Below are 14,477 nucleotides of genomic sequence, written 5' to 3'. Positions count from 1 at the left end.
GCGTTCTTGAAAAAAATTTCATATCAGCATAAAATTTGTAATAATTCAAACAATTTTTTTTATCTAAATGATTAATCATCAAAGTAATAGATGAACTTGATAAGATACACTTCTTTAAAAAAAACAATATTACACGAACATGATGCAAACTGCTTCTCTTCTTCCCTTCAAATTTCATTGAACTAAATTTGAGGTTTGTATTTTAAAAAAATTGAAATTATAGAAGTTTTACAAACTTTCTCTACATACATATTTTGATATCCTTTTAAACAACTTATGCATCCCTTTATAAAACAATCTGCGAATCTTTAATATTCACTGCGAACAATTGTTGATAAAAAGATCATTTTCATCATTTGTATATTCAGCAGTTTAAAAATTATCATGGAATCATGGAACTCTTGAGAGAATCTTTCGATATAAATGTTATTTTACAAATGAAAAAATACACACATTTTTATAAAGGAAATATGAAAAAATTCTCAAGTTATCTACAATATTTTTCTTGAGTATCTATATATCACCGCAAAACTCTCACCAAAATTTTAGTGATTCTCGTTTAGCAACAATATCTTTGGAAATCCAAACATTCATTTGAGAAAGTGTTAACAATTGCTATGAATTTAAAACTGAATATTTTATTGTTTTTCTGAATTATATTGCTGAATCGTGATTCGAAAAAACGAATTAATACAAACTCTTGTTTCGATTCTTCAATTTCTAAATATAAATTTAATTCAAAAACAAAATCATTAAAATCAAATTCTTAGGTATGCAGCTTTCGGTACTTTATTTTTATTTGTTTTCTCTTAAATTTCAAGCTCTCATAGATTTTAAAATTTGTTGGAACTGAATCGAAAGAAATTGCTACAAATTTGAAACGAATGATTTAGTAAAAAAGTGAAAAATCGTATTTTTGGTTCATACACTCAATATGTTTATTATCATGTACTCTATATTTTCAAACTTGTTGTACAATTTAAAATGAAAAAAAAAAGGTTTATTTCTTAAAGCTCATACTATTTTTCAATGAAAAGTCCTAATCAGTTGCAATTGGAATAACGGAACTTTCAGATTCAGGGTGGATTTGCAACTTAAATTATTAAGCTGGATTTCTACTTAAAATTTTAATCATTATTGTGTTGATGAGTTACAGTATCGGTGATATAATTGGTGTGAATTTGGAACTCCAGCCGTGTTGGTCAAAAATTAGAAAAATGTCTTGAGCGATTACCTTGTTCCCGAGAAAACAGTCGAGTGAAGACGGGATATTATTATCACTGGTTTAATCTCATCTGGGAAAAATTAATACATAGGCATGTTTTCGGAGCCTATGTTTTAAAAACTGCTTTTGGAGGTTTATTCTTGAACTCAATTTTTATCAGATTTTGTTCATCACCTCTAATTTTAGAAGTAGAATTTTTGATATTTTTAGAAAATTGTATAGATATGAATGTATAAAAAATGTAGGAAAGAAACATATGTGGTCAGCAAATTTAATTAAACACTGTAAGTGCCTTAACAAAAGTAATTTGGTGAAAATCGGTCTAGGGAATTTCAAGTTACAGCTGTTTTAGTTTGGCGGACCCAATTTTTTCAATTTTAAGAATTTAACAAATTAATAAATTCTTTTATTTTAACAATCACCCCCACGGAGTGGAAAATTTTGAAAATTCGAAAGAACACCCACTAGGAAAAGTTCGAAGTTTCTATAGAAATTCAAGCGTTTGCGAGTATTTTGAAGTTGAAGTGAAAATCTGGAAATGTAAGCATCTGAAATTATAATTGAATCGTTTACAGATAAAACTAGAAGTTTCTTACAGAAAAAAGTGGAAGTTAAGAAAACTAACTGAAAGCTAAAAGGTTGAAAAGTTAGAATTGATTTAGCCCAACGCGAATATTTATTGTTTATTTAAGAGCTATTGAAAAATGTAAGATATTATTATTGTTAAAATTCCGATGAAGTTACAACACGAGTTTAATTACAGAGAATAATTTACACAAGATTGTATACCAAGCAGAATTAAGCAGATAGTTCAGGATCGCATTTGACTGGAACAACTAATGTAAGTCTTTCGATACAAATTCAAAACACACAATAATTTGGAATAAAATTTTCAGTTTTGAGCTGCATTGTAAAATCTGCTACAAAAGGTGGTTTCTTGATTCGATCCGAACAGTACTTTTTAAAGAATCAACTGCCAAGACTGTCCTAGTCATAGTAGAAATTTTTTGAAAAGTTTATTGGAAAGTTGACGTAATTTGTGACATTTTGGCTTCTTTAGATTTATGAAACACGAAATACAGAATTTTTGACGGTTATTTAAAGGAAGCTATTTTAGGAAGTTTATCAATCTGCATTTTCTGAGACTATTCTTTCACCTAAATTTAGCTTTGCACTGGATTTTGAGTATATTAACGCAAGATTTGGGCAATAAAACTATATGCACAAGAAAGGCCATTTTATACCGGTTCTAGTGATGTAATTATATTGGCGGTGCAATGCTTTTCTGAAAGTAAAACCAGAATATTTGCGCTAATGCTTGTTTGTTTTTCGTTTCCTTTCAGCCGTCTTCGTGTGCGAATTGGCTTTGAGATATTGCCACCCACTGCGCCCGTCTGCCAAGCAAGAACTTGTACTGACTTTTAAAAATTCAGAAGCTACTTGCCTATTTTATTTATCATATTTTTGTTAAGCACCGTATTGACAATGTAATTACATCACTAGAACCGGTATAAAATAGCCTTTCTTGTGCATATAGTTTTATTACCAAAATCTTGCGTTAACATACTAAAAACCCAGAGCAAAGCGGAACGTAAGTGAAGGAATAATCTCAGAAAATCAAAATTGATAAAAATTTCTAAAACAGCTAGATTTTAATAGCCGTCAAATATTCTGTGAATTTTTTTTTTTTCTAAATCTAAAGATGCCAAAATGTCACAAATTACGTCAACTTTCCAATTAACTTTTCAATTATTTTTTATTGTTACTGGAACGGCTTTTGCGGTTGATTTATTAAAAAGTACAGTTTTACACCACTTTTTTACATTTTTTGTGGCCATGATCTTAAAAAAAAATTATTTTTTTTCCTACATATGCAACATATAGCTCTTAACTTCAGCTTTTTCAGGCACTAAGTGAATTTTTCTTCGAGCACTTATTAACAGACTTACAGTCTTTTCCCCGAAACATGTTTTTTTCGGACTTTTTTTTTAGACTTCGAATAACTTTAAAATCGATGTTTGTAGCTCCATATTGTCTGAGAACTATATTTGAGTCACGTTACAAGCATTCCAAAAATATAAAAGAAACAAGAGAGTTTTAGCGGAAAAGGTTTTAGGGGTCATTTGACCCCCGTCTGTATAAATAGGTATAACACATACGTATTTCGAAACCTACAAACTTTAAAAAAAATATTTTTATGAAAAAATACGTGCATTGTGAAAATAAAAATAGTCATGAAGAAAAATTTGCGAAAAAACAATTTTTAAAGGAGTTACAGTCATTTGAAGTTCACAAAATGTCATTTGACCCCCTCCGGTACAAATAGTGTTAAAGTTGTTCAGATTTGCCTTATTTTTCCGATTTTTCTCAAAAAAAATTTCAAATTGCTTGGCACCTGCTCTGACATGGTTTGTCCCAGATTTCACAGGAATTCTCTTTCTGATAAACGCCCTAGAAGTGACTGATGTCTTTTCAGTAAGTGGTTACATTTTGAAAATCATCCGATCATTTGGCCGAATATTCGTTTTACAGAAAAGTTGTCAAGGTCAATATTCGGTATTCAGCCGTTGGCAGAATACCACTGTTTGATACATCTCTAATATAACTGTGATTAAGATCTGACGAAGCATCAGATAGAAAATTGTACAGTGATGGACATACGCGGGAGTAAGCCGAACATAATTATTTAGAAGATAAAAAGTCCCTCCGACTCCTTAAGAAGCGTATGGGGTGAAGAAAGGACCCAAATGGGCCTGAGGATCCATTACAAAAAAAAAACCAATTCGTCAATGTTGATCAGTTGAAAAGCATCCAAGAGAGAGATTTACAGATCAAGAAGCAACGATCCCGGGCGACTACCTTTAGGCTCTCTTGAAGATATTTGGTGAGTTTTTCCTTTGCATATAAAAATAACTTTCTGTCTGTATGTCTGTTGCAACAGATTGAGCACCACTGACTAAAAACTCATAGAGTCTCAGTTACTAAAAACTGAAAATTTTAGAAAAAAAACAATCAAAATTTACCCAATTTATAACTATTTTTCTACATTTCTCGCGTGATCTTTCATTACGTCGTATAAACGAACAGTTTTATTAAGAAAAAATACAAAAACTGACATAAACTAGTGGAACTTTTTTCCATCTAGAATATTTATAGCCTGGACAACATATTCTATATGTGAAATACACATTTCAAAGTTGTTTTGATAACTTTTGCAGCCGTTTTCTGTGAATTCTTAAGATGTTTCATACGACGTAATGAAAGCTCACGCGAGATTTAATTTTATGAACAGATTTTACTAAAAATTTTGAATGATCAACATTTTAAGAATACTCAAAAGATTTAGCATTTTGAAATGTTCTAAAGCTCTACAATAAAGAATTAAAATAAAAATGATATTTAGAAAAAAATATAAAAATAAATAAATGTTTCATCGATAAAATTTATGGTATGAAAATTTAACAAGAAATTGATTCTATTAAATAATGATATTTGTTCACCTCAAAAAGTTTTTAGAAGATGGGTTTTTAAAAATATCTGTGAAATATGATTTAAATTATTTTTCAAGAGCTTCAGTTCATTCAGAGCGTTGCTTTGAGCCGATATACTTTTATCTAAAAGTTTATATTACAAAGAAGTGTGTAATTATAAATAATAACATTCCAAAAGGTATAAAAAATAGCACTGTTCTTCAGAGCCTTACACAAAAATTTTAATTGAAATCGTTGTTAAATCCTTAAATAGAAGTCCGATTTTTTTCAGCGTTTAGAAGGAAAAAAAATATACATAATAAAAATGAAAAAAAAAAAAATGCTTTTGGCTTTAGACAGCAACAATCGAAAATTTCAAATATTTAATGATTGAATTTTTGTAACCGGGTATGCTACTGTAGATCTTTAGACTATTAATTTCATTTAATTGGTTGACGGTATCTGTATTTATGATTGACAACTATATTCTAGCACAAACACACCCGTCAATCATAAATACAGATACCGTCAACCAATTAAATGAAATTAATAGTCTAAAGATCTACAGTAGCATACCCGGTTACAAAAATTCAATGAACGACATTATGATCAGAGCAATTACAAACAGTTATCTGGATGAGAAGTACAAAACATTCAATAGAGTCTTCACAGATGGTTCGAAAACCGAAACAACAGGAATAGGGATTTGGCTCCAAAAAGAATCAGAAGAGATCTCATGCAGATTAAACGATGAACTATCGATAATGAACGTCGAACTTATGGCGATAAAAACTGCAATAGAAATCATCAATAGCAAAAATTACAACAATTATGTCATCTGTACTGACTCTAAGGCTGGACTAGATAGCATTTTAAACAAAAAATTCTCAAATAACTACATCATTTCGGACATACTTAAAAAACTCCAAAATTCAAATAAAAACATAATTCTGCAGTGGGTACCAGGCCACAAAGGGATTATGGGAAATGAGAAAGCAGATTTTCTCTCAAAAAAAGGTTGTACAAGTACAAATATCATATACTGTAAACTCCCATTAAAAGATGGGATAAATTTGGCCAAGAAAGAAACGTTTCAAGATTGGACAAATCAATACACAGCAGAGTCACTATCAAAGGGCAAAAAGTACTTTGCCATACACAATAAACCTTTCAATAAACCATGGTTCAATGAATTAAATCTGGAACTTCACGAAATTGTCACTTTAGGACGCATTAGAACACACCACACCCTAAATAAAGTTAAATTACATCAATGGAAAATAGCCCAATCCGACAAATGCGACCACTGCGACGCTAAAGAAGACTTAAATCACATATTATTTGACTGTCAAAAATACACAAACAGAATTCAATTCAACTGTTTTTCAACACACAACACTATAGACGATTTAATTAAACAAACGTGCGTAAAGACGTATAAAGAAATAGCCGAATTTATAAGAAGTAACGGAATCATAATATAAAAGATAAAATAAATACGAGATTCTCTTTCACGCGATTTTAATAATACAAACACCGCCTACTGGGGTGGTGCCGCTATTGAAAACGCCAACAACGAAACGTAAAATCGATTAAGAGGCAAAATTGAGGCCCGCATACACCATCCTATAACTTGACAACCCTTGGCAGTTTAGCTAAAACAGCTGGCCATAAAGTAGAGGAAAGAAGAAGAAATATTTAATGATCGGTAATCAAATTTATAACTTGAAAAACAATAAGATCGTTGAGTTCAATAATAGACAAACCAAAAAAATTCTAAATTTTGTATTAAAAAATGAAAAAAAAAACATACCTCCCATATTCGACATTAAGCAATTAAAAGATTTACAAGCTCAGACTATGAGAAAAAAAGTAAATATGTAATTTCGACAAGTTTTTTTGCATTTAAAATTTTATCAAAAGTTAATTTAGATAAATTTAAATTTATGTTTTCATTGGATTAATCTCAAGTAATTTGGAATGATGAATTATGTTTTTTTAAGTTTATTTAGGAACTGATTGCTGTTTATTTCATGTGGCATGATCTTTTGTTAAATAAACTTGTTGTTATTGTTTTAACAACAATGTTGTTTTAACAACAATTTTGTTTTAACGTTGTTGTTTTTGTACACAATAAAAAAATATCACGGAAATGGATTTTAAAATGAAAATATTTATATATTGTTTTGGAAATAATATTTTTATATGAGTAAAAGTTAAAAAAAATGGTTTTTTTTAAACTTTCTACTTTTCCGGAATTTAAGCTTTTGAAAATAGAGGGAAAAGTCAATCTCATAAACATAAGAAGATCACATTGAAATCCATTAAAGAATGAGATAGTGAAATACATAGGAATGTTGTATTTTTGAAGCCAATTACAAATTTTAATACATATCAATTTAAAATATCAAAGCTCGTCTATCAGAAGCCAGCTGAACATTATTCTTTCGGAAAACTTATTCACAATTTCAGATTTCAGAGCTGTTCCCACACAGTGGTTGTGTTTTAAGTCATTGAGGAAAATTTTGCCCCTGATGATACTTTCAAACATGCATATGTAGCTGAGCACTAGCAGCAGCCGATATGCTCGCCGTTGTCATGTTTTTCTCCTCTTCCTCCTCCTCCACAGGCTAGCAAAAATTCCGCAATTTTCTAGGCCATAAAAGTAGCACAACGAATGCAAATCAAGGGAGGAAATCAAGTTTTCATTTGGGAAAAATTAAATCAAACAAAGATTGTATAATAAAATAATGTTCTTTCTGGTAAATCCGGGAGGATTTCCCCCAACGAAGAATCGAAAAGGTGAATGGGCGAAAAGGATACTCACCTTACTAACATCATCATCGCCATCTTGATCAATTTCTTCATTGTCTAACAACGACGACGTCGCCGTCGTCGTCGTCGATGTTGGTTGTTTCGATGACGGCTGCTGCTGATTTTGCCTCTGCTGGCTGTGTGTTGGTGATTGATTCAAACTTTCCGTCGACGAATTTTCCTGCTGTTGCTGCTGATGGTTAATATCCTCATCGCTGCTGCTGCTGCCGCCGAAAGGGCTAGGCAATAATCCATTCCCACTGCTGCTGCTGCTACCATTTCCAGACACCACAGAAACGCGCTTTTTGTTCACCAAACGCGACGGTTTGCCGGGAAACTTTGACTTTCCCATCGCTGTTTGAATTGGTGCCAAAGGACAATCGACAAATTGCTGCACATTACTTCCCACCTTTTCAATGGCTAGGTTGTTCAGACCACAGATCACAATAATACACAAAAAACAATTCACTCTACACTTTTTTATCCGGCACAACAATCATATTAAACCCGAGAATTTCGAGATCAGGCGTACTCCTTGTTTTAATTCCATTTCCACCCTTTAAAAATCACATCATAACATCATATTTTTCTACGCTCGCCAAAGATCTATCGAGACACTTCCAAAAACACAAACACGAAACTGGGGGCAACAGCGCGCACAAACACAGAAAACCGCAAGCTGACAAATTTTCATGCAATACGCAATAAAACACCATTCGCTTCAATCAGCGGCGCTGATGATTGCTGTAATGATGGCTGAGCTGAGAAAGAACACACGCACACAATGTCGCGCAAACCGTTGCAGCTTGTCGATATGTCGCGGGCGGGAAACGCAAGGAGAGGTCCGGTCCGAAACGCGTGCAGGTTTTTAGCGGATTCTCTACACTGGGAAAGACAAAACACGACCGAACCGAACGACAGCACTACGCGAACTGAAGCGCACGAAGAAAACGGACGCACGCGAAAGGACGACGACGCCGACGACGACGCGTTTGACAGATGCGGCGCCAACGAAGTGGCTGCGTACTTTTCGATTATATGTGAAGCGTCGCGAGGCCAATATTTGAAATGGCTGGTAGGCAAAAGTTTTAAATATTTGGAGGTTTTCATTCGGATTTTGTTAATTTGAAGATCGAAGTCAGCATTCAGGTTTAAATTCTAAATTCATATTTGGATTTAGTTGTTCTTAGGAATTAAATCACATTGCAGTAATTTTTCCCTAAATTATAATTAGAAATATAGATTTTGCACTCAAATAAAAAATATGAGTAAGAACTTGAAATTCACATTTCGAATTAAGATTTTAGATTGCAGATTTAGATTCCAGCTTCCTCTTTCAGATTTAGGTTATCAATTTCAGATTCTGATTTTGATTGCAGATTCAATCATCCAGAATACAGATTTTATAGTTTTAATTTAATCGATAATTTATTCATCTGTGAATTTAACTCTGGTTCTTCTTATTTAAGTAAAAGAATCCGGATACTGAGCTTAGATTGGAAACTCTGAGTTGGAATTCAGATTCAGGTTTTCAAAATGCAGACTTAAATTTCAGATTCAAAATTCAGAGTACAGGATTTAGAACATTTTTATACAGATTCAAAATTGGAAATTTAGGTAGAAATTATTCAACATAATATGAAAATTTAAAAAAGGGTTTACATAAAACTATATTTTTTTGCGTATTTGGAAGCTGAACACAAAATTTGGAGAAGATAATATCTATTACTCATTACCTAATATCCATTATAGAACTTCATCAAAATATCGACTTATTGCTTTTATTGGCAATATTTTTTTCTTGAGTGGTTCATACAAGGAAAAATATACAGCGCCGCGACGCTTGAATGATTAAAGAATTCAAAGGATGGAAAATTCAAAATTTGAAATTATGTTATAATTTGATACATATTAGTAAATGTTATTTATTTGGCTGTGATTGTCATAAGATGTTATTGCAAACAAAAATTAATTTGAATATAAATTTGAAATGCTAGTTCCACTTTCAACACAACTGCTTCTAGTTTTCAATTCCACTCTTTCTTTTCCACAATCTTTCCAAAAATCGATCGTCATTAAAAATCATTGTAAACATAAACGTCATGTTGTTCGGAACTCACCCTGGTCATCATAATTCGTAGTCATCATCAGTAAATTTGCGAGCATTTCTGTAAAAAGCATAACATCATCGGAAACTATTTGAAGGGGTGTGAATTTTCATAGGATTTTCCGTACTTTTCCGGGTAAGTTGATTTTGCATTTATTTATATGAAATCTGTTCTTCGAAGTTTGAAATTTGAATTCCAACCCCCTTGCCTTAATGCCTATGATGTCATGATTTTCATTTGATGTTGTTTTTAGTTATCATTAACAATATGGATTCATTGGACGTGATTGCCAAGAGGATTGACCATCTGAATGAGTTGCTGGGACCGACTCCCGGTAGCACCGAGAAGTCGGGAGAAAACCTAACCGAATCAGTCCTTTCGGCAGCATCTTTCCTACCTTCGGCCAGCACCGGCCATCTGGCGGACGGCAGTCCAAGGGATCACATTCTGAAGGCTTTCGAGCGAACCGATGAGCTGGAAAACTATCTGGATCCCGCCTATCTAGACGAAAAGCAGGACATCAAGGCGAAGGAAACTTACATCAATACTGTGGCCAATGATTTGGCTGGCACGTTCGAAACGCTGCAAAAAATCAAAGCTTTGGAGCCAACCCTGGGGGCAGAGTACTTCCGGAATCTGCCGGATGTTAGCGACCAGTTGAAGACCATGACTGGCTCGATGGCCGAACAGAAACAGGCCAACGAACTGCTCGAGGAGAGTTTGGTGATTGCGATGCAACGTTACAGTGAGATTCAAACCGGTATCAAGGATTCCCTGAAGGCGATGACCGATCGATTGGACAGTCTGGAGGAACGATTGAAGGAGCGCAAGAAGCAGGATAAAGATGTTTGAAGTGTGATTTTTAGGGAACACAAAAATTATTTATTCCATAATATGATCATTTAGGCAAAGCATGCAAGGCAAAATTATGTAAGATTATATTTGATGCAACTATATAAAAATAATAAATACATGATCCCGTAAATTATTGTTAATTCATATTTTTCATTCTGATTCACAGGATCAATTTACCAATTCAGACCTCCGATTAATTTCCAGATCCAGAATTCAGATTCAGATTTTAGATTCAGATTTCAGATTTCAGATGCAGTTTTCAGATTCAGATTCAGATTTCAGATTCAAATTTCAGGTTTTTCAGTTGAAAAAATAAATAATGAGATGTTGCGGGGTAAATTATGGTGTACTTTAATAAGTTTTCCTCGCAGAATACTATTTCACTCTTTCAACAGCTATAAAAACTTCTTCAAACTTAATTCTATCCATCACCAATTTTCAATTCTAATAAATATCCTTCCTTCGTGAATATGCTTTCACCGAAATGCCGGACCTAAAATTTAAGAATCAATTAAACGTTAGGTGCTTATCTTAAAAAAGATTTCAGATTCAGATATCAGATTCAGATTTCAGATTTCAGATTCAGATTTCTGATTCAGATTTCAGATTTAGATTTAAAATTCAGATTTCAGATTTAGATTTCAGATTCAGATTTCAGATTCAGATTTCAGATTCAGATTTCAGATTTCAGATTTCAGATTTCAGATTTCAGATTTCAGATTTCAGATTTCAGATTTCAGATTTCAGATTTCAAATTTCAGATTTCCGATTTCAGATTTCAGATTTCAGATTTCAGATTCCAGATTTCAGATGTCAGATTTCAGATTTCAGATTTCAAATTTCAGATTTCAGATTTCAGATTTCAGATTTCAGATTTCCTATTCAGATTTCAGATTTAGATTTTAAATTTCAAATTTCAGATTCAGATTTCAGACTCAGATTTCAGATTCAGATTTCAGATTCAGATTTCAGATTTCAGATTTCAGATTTCAGATTTCAGATTTCAGATTTCAGATTTCAGATTTCAGATTTCAGATTTCAGATTTCAGATTCCAGATTCCAGATTTAATATTTCAGATTTCAGATTTCAGATTTCAGATTTCAGATTTCAGATTTCAGATTTCAGTTTTCTGATTTCAGATTTCAGATTTCAGATTTCAGATTTCAGATTTCCGATTTCAGATTTCAGATTTCAGATTTCAGATTTCAGATTTGAGATTTCAGATTTCAGAATTTCAGATTCCAGAATCCAGATTTCAGATTGTAGATTGCTAATTGTTTTTGCAGATTTCAGATTGTTTATTTTACATTGAATTTTACATTGAAATGTTGAAATTGTGAGTTTCCAAACTTCCAATTACACTTTCAATGTTCTGAAACTTTTGTTTGATCATACACATCTTGAACTTTACAACACGTGATATTTTATTTTTTAAGTTTTATTAACCTTTCGAGCAAACTCGACGGAACGACGGGTGATGGACGAAGAGAATGCCGCGCGGGCGGCAGTAGTGCAAAGAAGCACCCGTCGAAATGTGGAAAATCACCGACAGCGGAAGAGGCAGCGAGTCCGAATTTTCCAGGAGAAAAAGCGCCGCCTGGAGGAGGAGGAGCTCGAGGAGCTGGAGCAGCTGCATCGTTCCCAAGAAACACGAAAGTTCTATCAGAAACTCAACGCATCCCGCAAAGGCTTCGTGCCGCAAGCCGAAATGTGCCGGGATAAAGACGGGGGCATCCTGACGGATAATCGTGAGGTGATCAAAAGGTGGAAGCAGCACTCCGATGAACACCTGAACGGCGCACATGCAGGAGATCAAGACGGTGGGGGGAAGGTACATCGCCGGCGTAGCCAACGACGCAGAGGAGCCACTCCCAACGATGAGTGAAGTTAAGGAAGCCATTCGCCAGCTGAATAGAAACAAGTCGGCTGGGAAGGATGGCATCGCAGCTGAACTCATCAAAATGGGCCCGGACAAGTTGACCGATTGCCTACACCGGTTGATAGTCCGGATCTGGGACATAGAACAGCTACCGGAGGAGTGGAAGGAGGGGGTAATATGCCCCATCTACAAGAAGGGCGACAAATTGGACTGTGAGAACTACCGAGCGATCACTGTCCTCAATGCCGCCTACAAAGTGTTGTCACAAGCAAACAGAATTGTGGGAAGTCATCAGGCCGGCTTCATGGAGGGACGGTCTACGACGGACCAGATATTCACGTTACGGCAAATCCTCCAAAAATGCCGGGAACACCAAGTCCCTAAGCACCATCTATTCATCGACTTCAAAGCCGCATACGACACGATCGACCGTGACGAGCTATGGAAAATCATGGACGAGAACGGCTTTTCCGGGAAGCTGATCAGAATGATCGTGCCTACTATGGACTCCACAAGCAACTGCGGTCGAGAAGACTTAGCCCTCGCACGAAGTGTAACCTGTATATGACGCTCATTAGACCGGTTGTTCTCTACGGGCACGAGACATGGATATTGCTCGAGGAGGACCTGCGTACACTCGGAGTATTCGTAAAAAAAAGCGACGAGTGTTAAGAACCATCTTTGGCGGCGTACAGGAGAACGGAGTGTGGAGGCGAAGGATGAACCACGAGCTCGAGCGACTCTACGGCGAACCCAGTATCCAGAAGGTGGTGAAAGCTGGCCGGATACGCTGGGCGGGACATGTTGCGCGAATGCCGGACGACTGTCCTGCAAACCAGGTGTTCGCTACGAATCCGGTAGGAACAAGACGAGCGGGGGCGCAACGAGCGAGGTGGTTAGACCAAGTGGAGCGTGATCTGGCGAACGTGGGGTGCCCGAGAAATTGGAGAACGGTTGCCATGGATCGAGTGAGTTATAGGAATTATGTTCGTCAAGTTATGTCGTGAGAAGGTATACTATGTAAATAAAAATAAAATAAAATAACCTTTCGTTTAATAAAGTTACAAATGTTCAACAGTTTTGAATATAAAAAGTGAAAAATGTTTTTGACTTTTTTCTCTTTATGTTCACAATATTTCCTTAGTGATTACTAAGAAAAGAATAAAAAGTCATGAAATGCAGTTTTTATTATGAGTTCCAATGTTATTTTTTTATATAGGTAATATGTACTTTTTTTCCTGTTGGGGAGAGAGTCCACTGCGACCATTAAATTGATCTATTGTGGTATTACCCCGCGTTATTATTTTTACTTTGCTATGCTACTTGACACCCCTGCACTATTGGTTGAAGTTGCAGTTGTTTACCGGTAGCACTACGAGCACACACATAACTAGGTAGGATCTCCAAGTGCAATCTAAGTTCCCTTGAAAAGATCCATCCACATGCATGTGCTGCATCATTGAGGCGTACAATTTCAAGGTATACACGGCTAGTATTTCACTAATGCTAAAACTGCCAACCTTCATCATACTATGTGTGCCAGGTTATGTCACGATCGGGATTCGATCTCATGAACGTTGGCTTAGAAGACAAGTATGGTATCCTCTATGCCACGATCTGCTGGCTTAATATGTACTTATCTTCGTTTACCTCTTTTTGGATTTTCCGTAGATTGGATTTTTAAAGTAAAACTCTTAGAATCTAACAGTTCAAAATTTGAAAAGTTTAAAAGCTTAAAAAATCAAAAATCATTATTTAAAGATGAAAAGATAAAAGGCTCAAATGTTTCAATTTTTACACAAAAAAAACTTCAAAGCTAAAAAGTTCAAATATTCTATGCATAATTGAAAATTTTGTAAAGTTAAAAAATATACAAATTGAAAATTCTGAAGGTTTAAAATTTAAAAAGTTTAATAGTTTGAAACTAAGAAAGTAAAAAAGTTCAACATTTGAAAAAATCAATATTTCAAGAATGAAAAATAAAAAAAACTTTTTCAAGTTCAAATGATGAAAGATTCTTGAATTCATGAGGGTAGATAGGTTTAAATAAACGAATGATGACATCCTTTTAATTAATAAGTCAAAAATTTTAAGGAGAATTTCGGATTTCAAATAATAAAGTATG

The 14,477-nt window shown here is 34.3% G+C and overlaps 1 protein-coding gene across 1 annotated transcript; it reads left to right on the top strand.

Annotated features, from left to right (window-relative positions):
* Nucleotides 1-9,633: 9,633 nt before the first annotated feature.
* LOC129756815 (uncharacterized) lies at nt 9,634-10,589 on the top strand. The gene is made up of 2 exons (XM_055753837.1): nt 9,634-9,752; nt 9,871-10,589. Exon 2 carries the CDS (start codon nt 9,885-9,887, stop codon nt 10,467-10,469), a length of 585 nt encoding a protein of 194 aa, XP_055609812.1. The 5' UTR covers nt 9,634-9,752; nt 9,871-9,884; the 3' UTR covers nt 10,470-10,589.
* Nucleotides 10,590-14,477: the final 3,888 nt, after the last annotated feature.

Source organism: Uranotaenia lowii, chromosome 3 (genome assembly GCF_029784155.1).
Source record: "Uranotaenia lowii strain MFRU-FL chromosome 3, ASM2978415v1, whole genome shotgun sequence".
Taxonomy (NCBI): Eukaryota; Metazoa; Arthropoda; class Insecta; order Diptera; family Culicidae; genus Uranotaenia; species Uranotaenia lowii.
The sequence above is the reverse complement of the archived record's forward strand: the minus strand, read 5'-3'. Positions and strand labels throughout refer to the sequence as shown.